This window comes from Zeugodacus cucurbitae, chromosome 3 (assembly GCF_028554725.1).
Source record: "Zeugodacus cucurbitae isolate PBARC_wt_2022May chromosome 3, idZeuCucr1.2, whole genome shotgun sequence".
In the NCBI taxonomy this organism is placed as follows: Eukaryota; Metazoa; Arthropoda; class Insecta; order Diptera; family Tephritidae; genus Zeugodacus; species Zeugodacus cucurbitae.
Genome location: NC_071668.1, coordinates 25251046 through 25265169, shown reverse-complemented (window position 1 = coordinate 25265169; position 14124 = coordinate 25251046). Strand labels below are relative to the sequence as shown.

Here is a 14124-nt window from a genome sequence, read left to right as displayed (position 1 = left end):
TTGACGCTCTCTATTAATTAGCAGAAAATGAGTACACAAATGAATCGTTGACAAAAAATATGTGACATACTCTCTCACGCTCTCTCCACGTACACAACTTTGTCTCACACTCTCAATTGTTGTGTGAAAACCCCAAGAGCTTTCGCCTTGCGGCAGGACTCACTGTGCGCTGCGAGTTTATTCACTTCGTTTGGCACTTTTTTGCGCAACAACTTCGTGCTTTATAGTGATTCCAATGTGTCCTTTGTGCGGTCCTTTGTGCGCGACAATTGCTTGCTTATTCGTTTGTTACTTTTGTTTTGTTTTCAACTGAAGACATACACACATATAGACCTTTATGTTGTCGCAGTTCGGCACTTGCTCGGCGCTAGAACCTCCGAAATGGAATTTCGTTGGGACGGTTATGCCAAAGCTTTTCAGTTGAATACGGCATTTGACCCTAAATGGTTAAGTGACTTAATCATTGACAGTGAAATGTAAATGATTTTTTTTTTCCACTCCCTTAAAGAAATTGAACTGTTTAATAGTTTTTCAATGGAAATTGAATTTAAACTTCTTGCAAAGTGAGACAAAGTTTTCTACACGTATTTAAGACCCTTTTGACTTCTTGGCCGCTTTTACTTTTAGTCAACCCCAAATCGACTTTTTTCTTGTATTCTTGTGTGTGTCACTGTGTGTTTGTTCGTGTGTGCCCCATGAATTATGAATGAAAGCAACGAGAATAACCATAATTGCGTTCGTAATGTTAAGTGCGTGACGGCAAATAATTTATTGTTGTTGTCATATGGCATGAGCGTGGCGGAAAGGCAATTCAAATGGATTGAACGAATATTATTGCGAATAGTATTAAATGCGAAAGTAAGTGAAACGTGTATTGTCGCATAAAAGGGTCACTTGGTTTGAACCCAGAAATTAAAGAAGAATTGTCACTTAATTGCCAGCTTTGGTGTGGTTATTTCTACAGAACACTCATAGCAACGCATAAGAAATATTATGGTCAGAGAGTCAATAAGTGATATGAAAATGTACAAATGTCACAAATGAGACTATAAAGAGGATGATGAACTTGTCTATCAATTAAGAATGTATACAACTTAAAAGGCAGTCAGCCAGTCAAATTAAAAAGTTCAAAAAGAATCCCTCACTGCTATAATTATAATGATTTATTTATTAACAACATAATGAAAAGGAATGGGATTATTTCAAAATTTTTGTATCAATAATGAAATTGAAATGTGATTTTCTTGTAACAGGAAACCAAGTTTCGACTTGTAATTAACGAAAAATAAATATTTCTTATAATAAATAGCCTTAGATAAACCAAGTTCAATCGAACTGAATATACACAGCTTTCATAAAATCAATAGAATTTGTTAAGTAAATATGTATATACATTTCATACACCGAAATCTCAGTATCCCTGAAAGAATCCCTGAATCCCTGAACGGAAGATGTATAAGAAAATGTAGGCGTTCAGTATTAATTTATACAGTTATCTTAGTATACTAAACGGACCATAAGATGTTTACTCTTCAAACATTTGTAAAGAAGACTAATTATTTGTTCAGAAAGCATATGATGGGAACCTGGACCTGGAAGATATGATAAAAAAAATATTTCCGCATTTTGTATAATGGTTATAATTCAAAAAATATCCTTCGTACACGTCTTAGTAAATTCTATCACGAAGTTTGTCTAAAATTTCATCAAGAAAAGATTTTGAATACTCAGTTTTGAGCAATGAGCATTTAAAGTTTTGATTGATAGTAGCACACAACTTCTTCGGTCATGGCTCTAAATTTAACCTTTTTTTATTTTAAAGCCATGAGACCCACTCCTAAACTAACTTCTAGAAGTGTTGCCATCTCTTTATATTAATAAATAAATTAATAAAAAAAGTTCTAAGAATGCCCATGCTCCCAAAACTGCTCAAAAATAGGTCGAACCGAATGTGTAGACAATGAGAAAAAATACGAATATGGTAGCTCAGTGATCCTTATAACAATTTTGAAATAAAAATTTAAATAATCGGAATTATGACACATCTGAAAAAAGTTTCCTGAACTTTCAATATATTCCACATTTCGAATTAATAGTATGACTCTATTAAAGGTCCTGATTTTACCTACAATTCCTATTACTATTACCTTTTTCAATTCATCTATACTAATATTATAAAGGAATTAATTTTTTTATTATTGTATTATTCGATATTATATTATTCGATATTGCATAATCTATTTCTCGTACTAACGTGAGATATAAATATTTGCGCTCACGTCAACATTTATCCTCAGATGGTTCATTATCTATAATTAAACACGGGATTGTTTGAGATGGTTTGATCTGGAGCACTTATGCTGTTTATAATTAAATTTATGCCATTGAAAGTAGTGTGCTGTGTTCACTATAGGTAATTTTTTCACGCATGCATAAAATACAATTCAAGTACTCTAGAAATAACACAATGCACAGCACTCAAGCATTATTCAGAATATAAAGCAAGTGGACTTTTAAATGCTTTTTTTGAGTTTTTATAAAAATTATAGAAAATAATAGTAAACAAGTAAGGGAGGGCTAAGTTCGGGTGTAACCGAACGTTTTATACTCTCGCAATTTATTTTTTTAACTTTATTTTTTATATTATATAATACAAAATTTGACCCACATATTCGTCATATATATTGTATTAAGTCCATTGGTAGTTGGAAACCATAATATTAGGCTAGAAGCACTGAGGTCCTCGTGTTCGATATATGGGGCCTTAAAAACCTATGGTCCGATTTCGGCGATTTTTAGAATGGGGCTGCCACACTATAAGCGTAGTATTTGTGCAAAGTTCTGCACCGATATCTTCACTAGTGCTTACTTTATATATTGTAAAGTGAACGATTCAGATCGACTTCAAAGTTCTGGTATATGGGAAGTAGGCGTGGTTGAAAAGCGATTTGTCCTATTTTCACAACATATCATTGGGATGTAAGGAAACTATTACAAAACAAGTTTCATTGAATTCGGTCGAGTAGTTCCTGAGGTATGGTTTTTGACCCATAAGTGAGCGACGCCACGCCCATTTTCCATTTTGTAATAAAATCTGAGTGCAGCTTTCATCTGCCATTTCTTATGTAAAATTTAGTGTTTCTGGCGTTTTTAGTTACTGAGTTAACTCACTTTTAGTCATTTTCAACCTAAACTTTGTATGGGAGATGGGCGTGGTTATGATCTGATTTCTTTCATTTTTGGACTGTATTAGGAAGTGGCTAAAAAAACGACTGCAGAAAGTTTGGTTTATATAGCTCTATTGGTTTGCGAGATATGTACAAAAAACTTAGTAGAGGGCGGGGCCACGCTCACTTCCCCAAAAAAATTAAATCTAAATATGCCCCTTCATAGAGCGATCCTTCATACCAAATTTTATTTCCATAGCTTTATTTATGGCTTAGTTATGGCACTTTATGTGTTTTCGGTTTTCGCCATTTTGTGGGCGTGGCAGTGGTCCGATTTTTTCGAAAGCAACCTTCCTATGGTGCCAAGAAATAAGTGTGCCAAGTTTCATCAAGATATCTTAATTTTTACTCAAGTTACAGCTTGCACAGACGGACGGACGGACGGACAGACAGACATTCGGATTTGAACTCCACTCTTCACCCTGATCACTTTGGTGTATATAACCCTATATCTAACTCGTTTAGTTTTGGGTGTTACAAACAACCGTTATGTGAACAAAACTATAATACAATCTTTAGCAACATTTGTTGCGAGAGTATAAAAAGCACTTCTTAGTGAATTACTATAGATTAGGTAGAAGGGTCAAATGAATCATGCTTTTACAAACTTATTTACTTAAAATATGTATTTTAAAAGAAACAGGAACTAATTTAGTAATGAGTTGAATAATGTTAGGGATAATTCAAACTTAGTTGAAGGGACTGCTAATTATATTAAAAATGTTATTTTTATTTCATTTGAAACCAATATTACCATATGGAAATTATGGTACTAGAGAAAGCTACTAGAGAAAGTTACTTCACAATCGGTAACGAGCTTATGGTAGAATATATAACATTACTGATGTTATAGCATGTCCATAATCAAAGCCTTATTTGAACTATGCACGAAAAAGTTCGCAAATCTTTGTTCTTTATTTAATTTTCATTGAATCCTTGTGAAAGATATTTCTAAAAAGTAGATCAGATAAAACACGAATATGTAAGAATCATTAAACCTTAAATGAAATGTTTTTCACTTCACCTTCCGCATATACTTTCATCCATATTCCAAAAACAAAGAATACATACATACAATGTATAGCATAAAGCACAAGACTACACCGGTTTCCGTAAATACATCCCTTTAACCTGCAGAGCGAACAGCACAGCAAGCAAATTAACCGTACAAACAAACATCGAATCGCTTTTTAGCACAACATTTAAGAAACATTTCAATCTGTCATAGCGCGGCTGTCTGATTCATTGCTTTGCAGTCTGACACTTTTTTCCAATCGCAGCAGACATTTGTCGGGCAAGTATGAATGACTCATAAGAGCACCTGCCATGCTGCTGATTGCTGATAAAGCATGTTTGTGTTGCGAGTATGGCGCACGGCTGCTGCAAGAGGGGCGAATATTGTAAACAAAAATATGAAAATAATAAAAAGGAAATAAGGAAAAACAGCAAACGCTGCAAAAGCTTGTCGCGCTTCATGCTGTCTGCATGTATGACTCCGCGCGGAACCGTACCACAGCGTGCCGTAACGATAATATTATGCACTATAATCTGCAGTACAAAGCAAGCGAAACGGCGAAGAAATAGAAGAAGAGCGAAATGGCACCACTCGTGATCAATATGTAAATGCCGATTTGCTTAAGGGCTGACGTCCGGTGTTTGTATTCGCAAAACATTGGCGCATACTTATACAAATGTACATACTTTGATACGAGTAACCGCTGCTTCCTTGGGCCATGGCAAGCTTAGGTACAGCGGTATGATACCGTATTATTTCACTGGATTATACTTAGCTAGTAGTGCACTGTGTGTCGCAGAAATTGATGCAGTTGCTTCAACGGTTCATTGATTGAAATCCCTTTCCATTTGAGTTGATTTCATTTCTCTTTGCGCAACGAATGCTTACAATATTTGTGTCTGTAGTTGCATTTCGGATTTTGCATATGCACAATGACTAACAAAGCCACAGAAGTAGAGACAGCGTTGTTATTCGCAATTTGGTTGTTGCTTGCATTTTGCCAGCGCATGTTTACTACAGTTATTATCCTTTATAAACATTGTAGTTGTTATTTATGAATGTTGATACTCGTATTCATAGGACTAGAGATGAAAGTCGATTTTCGACAATTCTTTTTTAACAGGGCCTTCACTTATACAGATTAGATTGTGTTTAGTCTGAATAGTAAAATAATATATAATAATTTAGAGAGCTGTCGAAAAATTATCTGAAATAAAATGTCTACCTCAAGAATAGCAGTAAGCAAAAGTGTGAATTATACTTTACATTACCTAAGAGGGTCAAAACTCTCAGACACGATTTCAGCACACAATTATCTTCGAGCGGACCATGAGGACAGTCTGATAGTTAAATATGAACACAAAACAATAATACTACATTCTCTAAGACGTGCGGAACCGCCGAAGGCCAAATAAGACCCGCGTGTGAAAGCGTGACGTGTTTTGATTCTTAAAGCGAAATCGCCCAATTAAATCAGAAACTCTCTGAATGCTGTATTTGAGGGTGACCGTTTAAAACCAATTTAATGATTTTCAACGTGGTTGCAAGACGATAGCGAAGGCATTTAAAGATACTACGTAAGTCATAGCTTGCTGTTGGATAGAGGTTTGTTTGTTCATCCCGGACAACAAGGACAAACGTGACACCACTTCTCAACACTGTTTGACGCTGCTCAAACGCAATCCAATTTTTTGCATCATTTCGTGAACGTCCACGAAACATAAATGCTCCATACTGTAAACGAAGGAATAGTCGAAACAATGGAGTTCATCAATTGTATTCGCAAGAAATTCAAGACTGCCCTATCCACCTAAAATTTAAAATATAAATTTTTCTCGAATTTAGAAGGTGTGATTGACATCAGCTGCTTAGAGAAGGGGAAAATAATAATACTATTATGCCGAAGTATTATTTTATGCACCGTTTACGCGGTTATAGCCAAGTCCACAACAGCGCGCCACGCATTTCTCCTTTTGGCGGTTTGTCGCCATTTGGTAACACCAAGTAAAGCCAAGTTCTTCTCCACCTGGTCTCTCCAACGAAGTGGAGATCTCCCTCTTCCTCGGCTTCCACCAACGGTTTCTGCATCGAACACTTTCAACCTAGCCAGCCGCTGTCTTTTTATTCGATGAAATATTTCTTTGTCGTCTAATAATATATACAGCTCATAATTCCATTGCCTGTGGTATTCGCCGGTGCTAATGCTTAAGTGACCGTAAATCTTCTGCAAAACCTTCTTTTCTCAAAACCGTCTTATAGGAAGTTGACATCGTCCACGTTTCTGCACCATAAAGTCCGACGGGAATGATGAGGGACTTTTAGAGTTCAGTTTTTGTTCATCGAGAGAGGACTTTACTTTTCAATTGCCTACTCAGTCCAAAGTAGCACCCTTTTGGGAAGAGTGATTCTGCGTTGGCTGACATTGTTATTGCCGTTCACCTGGTTCCCAGAGAGACGAAATTATTTACAACTTCAAAGTTATGACTGTCAACAGTGACGTGGGAGCCAAGATGCGAATTCGCTGACTATTTGTTATGACAGGAGATGTTTCGTCTTGTCCTCCAGACCCATACGCTTCGCTTTCCTATCCAGTATGGACAAAGCAGAACTAACGGCGCGTGTTGGTCCCAATGATATCGATATCATCGGCGTACGCCAGCAGCTGTACACTCTTATAGAAGATTGTACCTTCTTTATTTAGCTCTGCGGCTCGTATTAGCTTCTCCAGTATCAGGTTAAAGAAGTCACACGATAGTGAGTCACCTTGCCTGAAACCTCGTTTGGTATCGAACGGCTCGGAGAGGAGCGATCGTTCAGGGGTACCAAATTCAGGCATAGTCGTCCAACTTGTCAAGCTCTTCATACTCGCGCATTTCAGGGTCTTTCTTTTTTGTCAGCGTCTCGTTTCCCTATCAGCTCCCGGTATCCATCCTACGAAACATCCATTGTTTCGCGATAGTCGTTTCGGTGTTGCTGCTACAAGATAGTGGTCCGAGTCGACGTTAGGACCACGGAGCGTTCGCATATCAAAAACACTGGAGATATGTCGTCCATCTATCACAACTGGTCATCTATCACACAACTGGTTGCGCGTGATTCGATCTGGGGACAGCTATCTAGTACTACAGACGACCATATTTCGGGCCCCGGCGAAGTCGATCAGTCTCAATCCATTTGGCGAGGTTTCATTATGGAGACTGAATTTTCCGACTGTGGTGCCAAAGACACCTTATTTACCCACCCTGGCGTTGAAATATCTTAGCACGATTTTGAATCGTGACGGGGGCAGAGCTCATAGGTACGTTCTAGGCGCTCCTAGAAGGTATCTTTGATCACATAGTCATTGTCCGTATTGTGGATAGACGTTCATCCACCGGAGTGAATGCCAGGACTCGACGACGGAGTCTCTCTCCCAACACAAATCCCACACCGAATTTGCGCTCCTTTATATGTCCGTTGTAGACCCACCTTCTTCCGTCCGTGAGGCTTCTTCCCATTTAAGGGACCGGACATGTTCCTTAATACGTTTGCAGTGGTCGTTCTCTAAATTGGGGTCTCTCTTCCGAGGCTGTTGTTTCCTTTTCATTGGTAGTTCGTGTTTATGTGGTGGGTCCCAAACCTATGTACAGTCGCATAAGCGGGAGGTTCAGCTTGCGAAAAGAAACAAAATCTGATGTTTTTTTTAAACAACCTTAAAAGCACAAGTTATAAAACCTTTATTCCGATATCGATATTTATAAGCATAGCGGAATACTAAAAGACATGTATACTCATACATGCACACATATTTATACACAGAAACAGAGCTCGACAAGTCCGCAATTTAGTCAGCTTTAACTTATTTGTCATTTTCTTTTCAGTTTGGCGCAAACTTTTAATTCGACTTTCATGAAAGCAACAACAAATACTAATACCCAAAAAAAATTTGACAATTTTTATCCACTCACGTTTCACAGACGCTTACCGCTCAGCGGATCCAGCAGTTGAACGGTAAAGCAGTCGCCATTGACAATTGTCAAGGGTGTGCATGACCAGAACAACGTAGATATTATATCCATAGATAAATATATATATATACATACAGATACACAGTGCAACAACTGACACTTCCTTAAGTGTGTGAAGTTGTGTTGTTGTTATTAGTACGACTACTTGAAAGCTGCTAACTTATCAAGGAAAGTTAAACTTGACTTTATTGTATTAGCCAACTTCGGGTCTGCGCGTTCTACTTTCAGTTCTAACCGCATTATTTGTGATTCTATTTAGAGCTGTTTGTCCCTCTCTCTCACCCTTTTATTTATTTTTCTTGCACGTCATAATGATTCATAGCAATATCGAAGTAAACAGTTTATAAAAGAAAACTGAAATAAAGACATACAAATATTTTATTTATTTCGCTCATTTTTCGGAAACTCCGTTATTATGTTTTTAGTCAACCTTTCGATTAATGCTTGAATTGACGAGAAATATTTTATTTATGCATTTGGTAAAGTATTCATTCCAATTGCAGATTTAACTTATTCTACTAGAATCATCTATATATGTACTACATATATACAAACGTGGCATACACATTACTATTTACTATTATCCATGTGTGTAATCACCAAGTATGTCTAACCTCAAAAACACATTTACATACATATGCACATTAGGCCAAAATGCAACAAATTATCTCCACAATGTCCTAAAGTGTATCCTTCTAATGTTGAAAATTAATTTCTGTCGGATATGCCAAACGCATTTGACATTTGCTGAATAGGAAATTGAAATAGTGAAATATTGTTGACGATGATTTATAGTACATTTGCATGAAAAAGAGTTGATAATTTATAATTGTCACACAGTAAATTGATAATCTATTTCATATGCATAGTTGCCGTTGTCTAACTCTATATTTCGAGCAAAAACAAAAATACAAAAACAGCAATTTATAAACTTTTAACAGCAAAAGGTTTATTGTAAGTGAATGTATCTAAGCATAAATTACTAAGAACTAGTTAGTTATTTAATTGTGTTATTAATTTTTGATTTTTTCTTTCTTTACAAGCAGGTATTTTCTTCTTCTCTTATTATCCTTATTTTTCTTCTACCAAACAACATCTTCAGTAGTTTCTTATACTCCCGATCATATACTTTTTCGGGACTCGTTTGGTTCTTTGGTAGGTATAGTTCTTAATAACTTAAAAGTCCCATATATCTTTCATATAACGATATTGTTTCTATCTTCTAAAATAGCAATAATGTCCTAAAGGGTAGTCTCAGATAGTCTTCAGTTTGAAAAATCCATTCTCCACCTAAAGCGCTCTTTTTTATTAGAGCAATTTGAGATAAATTAATATGAATGTCCAACATCAGGATTACCTTTTTTTTATTTATCGGGTAAGGGTTGATCCGTTTATTAAGCCAACCTTAATGCATTTCGACTTCTAATATATATTTGTTGACAGTTATAGCACAGCCGCGGCTGACAGTGGTAGATCTTTCTTAAACAAATTAAGACTTTTGGGGTCGCTTCAACGTTTTAGAATAACCATGTGTAGAATAAAACTGATGCGACCCCTTAAGGTATGTAAATGGGACTAGCTATGAATACAATAATATGATTAGATACTCAGAAAACGTCGCTATTATAAATTTTCTGGCAAGGTGTGAGGAACTTTTGATCATTTAATTGAGATAAAAAAATTTAATAAATAAATTAGAAATATCAGATCTGAACGCAATTAAATACTGTGTTTAATGGTTAAAATAATTTGCAGTTGATTTTCCCTAATTCGAATCACCATAATCCACCAGAAAAACTTCGGGTTAGAGAGACTTCGAGTTATGGAAGTTAATTTGTATGAAATTCAGCTTCTATTGCCAATTCAAGAGTTCGAGTAATGTAGAAATTCGACTTATATAATTCCGAGTTATGGAAGTTTAACTATATATATTGTCTCATGTAGTGAAGATATGCCGACAGCTCGAATTCCTCGAAGAGATTCTGTAAGCATCAGATGACATTTCTCTTTTATAACCATTATCGACTTAATTTCTAATGCAACACTGGCATAGTACAGCTTCTGCTGGTCTGACTTAAGAGAAGTATATCTCTCAGAATAATATTAAGTTCTCAAATATTTCTTCTCAATTGCACTTTCTAAATATAAAATTGTAAAGAATATTCCTACAAAATCGGTTACCAGGCCATGTAACCAACTATTTTCTATCTCTATATATATTTGTATCTATATATTGATGACGTCTATTAGCAAAATGAATATTTAAATGTTTAACCACTTGAATATTCAAACACAATTCGTGTCGGTTTAAAGGAGAATTCGCCGAACTTAAATACTTGGCCCTTATTGACTTACTCCTGTAATCACATTAATTATAACTTTGGCAAAATATTAGAATTATCGTTCTAATTAAAAATTAAGCGAAAAGTTTGATAAACAATTCACAACGAAATTCTTCAATTTTCGCCACACAAAAGCAGCCACGCTGCGAATGACCAGAGGAATATTACTTGTCACTCACTTTCAAAGACAGTTATCAGATGTGAAAAACTTATGGCCGCGGGGTAGATGGTGTTACCATTGATGTCGACAATGGCCATGGAGGTGTGTAAGTTGCTGAACTGTAGTGAATTAATTAATCCACCGCCTTCCTCATTCGCGTTTCGCACAAATCTTCGCCGCCGCCACCTTCTGTTGATTGTCCCAATGACAAAATGACACAGTGTCGCTGCGCTGAGCATTGTGTGGCGTTCATCATTTTACACGACCGCGCTTACGTCGCTAACGTCGCAGCAACAGCAAGCAAATGAGTAATTTGAACTTCCCCTCTGCAAGCGCCTGACACACGTACGTACATACGTATATAACCCAGGGTCTGAATGCGCAGCTGTCTTTTCGGATGAGCCGTTGTGGCGTGCACGTTCTGCATGTTGTCGCCCTCGACATTATTGTAATTGTTCTAGTTGTTGTTGTTGTTATTGCTATGACATTTTTTTTGCAATGAAGCAGGACGCTTGGCTGCCCTGTTATCGCCGCGTCTTCGCTTGCTTTGCGTAAATTTCTAATCTCGTTTGCACAGCAATCAGCATGAATTAGTCGACTGAAGTCATCGTCAACCGGAGTTGTTGTCAGCAGCGCTGCTCCAGTGTGTTTGTGTGTGTGTGTTGTTGGTGGTATGGCTGCGAGGACATTAGATATATTGCTTTCAAGCTTAAGTTTAATTGCGTCCGGCCAATGGATTACAGGGTGTCGTGTTGTACAATGGGCGTTGATTAAATTCAATTCGTGTGTGTGTGTGTGTGTGTTACATTTGTATTTGTATGATATGCATTTGGCGCACATACATACAAGTTTGTTTGTACACTAGTTGGTGTACTGGAGAAAATATGGCAACTATTAAACTTAAATTCTTCAATTCATGAATACTTGTAAAGCATTTTCGATGATTAAATAAAATGAAATAAAAAATGTGCAAATTAGAGATTTTAGTAACACGTTTGAATATAAGTATAATTGCAATATAATTTTTAAAATTCACGAAATAAGAATATTAATGTCTAACAGAGCATGAATTTTTAAATTTTGATTTTAATTTCTTAACATCAACCGTCTGAGGCAATTACGGTTTGGTCGTATCAGCATTTGCGCAAATGACAAAGATTCATTATCTTCTATACTACGCCAGTTCACACCGCCCCTATCATCTCCATAAACTCCATTAAGGTTACTGAAAATGAAAATAAAATTTAGATCTCTACGAACTATGATAATTAAAATGATTTTTACCAGTAATAGCACTCATCAAACCACCAACCGCCTTTAAATAGCTGTGCACAATTTCTTAGATCACTATCATTATCACGATCATACGTTGAAAATTTCAGTCTACGATGTAATCTAAAGGCATCACCAGCATCTCCGCTATAATCACTCAATTTCTTCAAAGCGTAGCCCTCTACTTCATTCCCAATGAGAAATTCCGAATATTTTGCATGGTATTCCCGGCCATTTCGTCTTTTCATTTGAATATATAACTCTTGTTCACAATTGTTGGTGAGCGCATGTAGTTTTTCCAAACCGATCCAATAGTTTTCCGTTATGTTACCAAATCCCTCCTTATAGCCACGCCAATTTCTAGTAAAATTCACAGAGTCACTTTGACGCCGTTGTATAACTAACCATCCTCCAAGATCCACGCCCTCTTCGCAAAACACCTCCACATCGGTGACATTCAAATTTTGTATTTGAATTTCATAGACACCACTCTTCGAGCTACTAGCTGTTGCTTCCATACAACTAGACGGTTTCGATGATCTGAAATAAAAATATAATAATTTCCACTATCAATACCTAATAATAATAGTATTTATATTAAAAATATACCTCTTTGGCATCTCTTCGTCGAGATTATCGTTAATAACTTCTATCTGAAAATCACAATTGCAATTGCAGTCGCACACTGTACTTGTGGCATTATTCTGACTAAAAGCAATTAACACGCAATGCAGCAAAATAATGTTAACGAATCGAAACATTTTTTCGCGAGTTGTGTTAATCGATTGGATGATGAATAAAAACTAATACTTTTTGCATTGTGAATTAAATAATAGTCTACATATCGTATATAATGTATAATGAAGACTTATACTTATCGTATATATATATCATGCTTGTAGCAAGTAAGGAAGGGTGAAGTTCGGTTGTAACCGAAAAATATATGGAATTATACTCATATGTTCACTTAATTTTGCTAAGCTATGTGACGTATAAAGAGGTATATACGGCATCAATCCCACCGGAAATTTGTAAATCCTAATACTACGGTTTTCCTATGGGAGGTGGTATTTCTATAAAACATGAGAGAGATTTTCCGATGGTTTTGGCAACTGAGTTCCTTATATTCCATATTTGAGGACTAAATTTTAGTCCGATTTTGATGTCTTTTATACGAATGATTTGTGACGGTATCTTGACTGGTTCCTTGGTATACTCTCGCAACAAAGTTGCCAAGAGAGTATTATAGTTTTTTTTCACATAACGGTTGTTTGTAAATCATGAAACTAAAAGAGTCAGGTATATGGTAAAAATATATCAAAATGATCAGAATGGCGATGTGTCATGTTGCTGTATGTCCGTCCTTCCATCTGTCCGTTCAATTTATAACTTGAGTAAAAATTAAGATATCTACACGAAACTTGTTACACATGTTCCTTGGGACCGCCTATTGAAAATGGGCCAAATCGGACCATTGCCACGCCCACAAAATAACCATAAATAAAGTTATACAAGTAAAATTTTGTAGAATCAAACTAGGAAGAGGCATATTTGGATGTATTTTTTTTAGTAAGTGGGCGTGGCCCTGTACATATACCTAATAGTTGTTGTGTATCGGTTGATATGTGAGATGTATCAGCAAAATTTAGTGAACATATAATCTTGTATATAATGTATGTTGGTGATGAAAATAAGTGAAATCGGTTCAGGAATTACCTCAGCCCTCATATACTATATTTGATGATATTCGTTATTCGATTGGACATTATGCCGAATATATGGGTCAAATTGTGTGTTTTATTATTAAAATAAAGTAAATAAATTGCGAGAGTATAAATTGTTCGGTTACACCCGAACTTAGCCCTTCCCTACTTGTTTAGCAATGATTTTCTGAGCCAAAGTTTATATGTATAATACATATATCTTGCATAACGTCGCATACGTAACAGATACTGCATCTTATATATGTATATGTATGCTCCGTATTTGGGTACATTGAATTACGAGTAAAAATTACTTCCATATAATTTGTTATTGATAAGCTAAGTTAGTATACAGTAGCAGTAACTTTACTGATTACAAGGGAAATAGCAAATAATGA

The 14124-nt window shown here is 36.0% G+C and overlaps 1 protein-coding gene across 1 annotated transcript; it reads right to left on the bottom strand.

The window, feature by feature from the left end:
* Positions 1–11725: 11725 nt before the first annotated feature.
* Positions 11726–12852, bottom strand: LOC105214756 (angiopoietin-related protein 2-like). Its single transcript, XM_011188360.3, has 3 exons — positions 12633–12852; positions 12036–12563; positions 11726–11976 (listed from the first exon to the last, which is right to left on the bottom strand). Exons 1-3 carry the CDS (start codon positions 12782–12784, stop codon positions 11838–11840), a joined length of 819 nt encoding a protein of 272 aa, XP_011186662.2. The 5' UTR covers positions 12785–12852; the 3' UTR covers positions 11726–11837.
* Positions 12853–14124: the final 1272 nt, after the last annotated feature.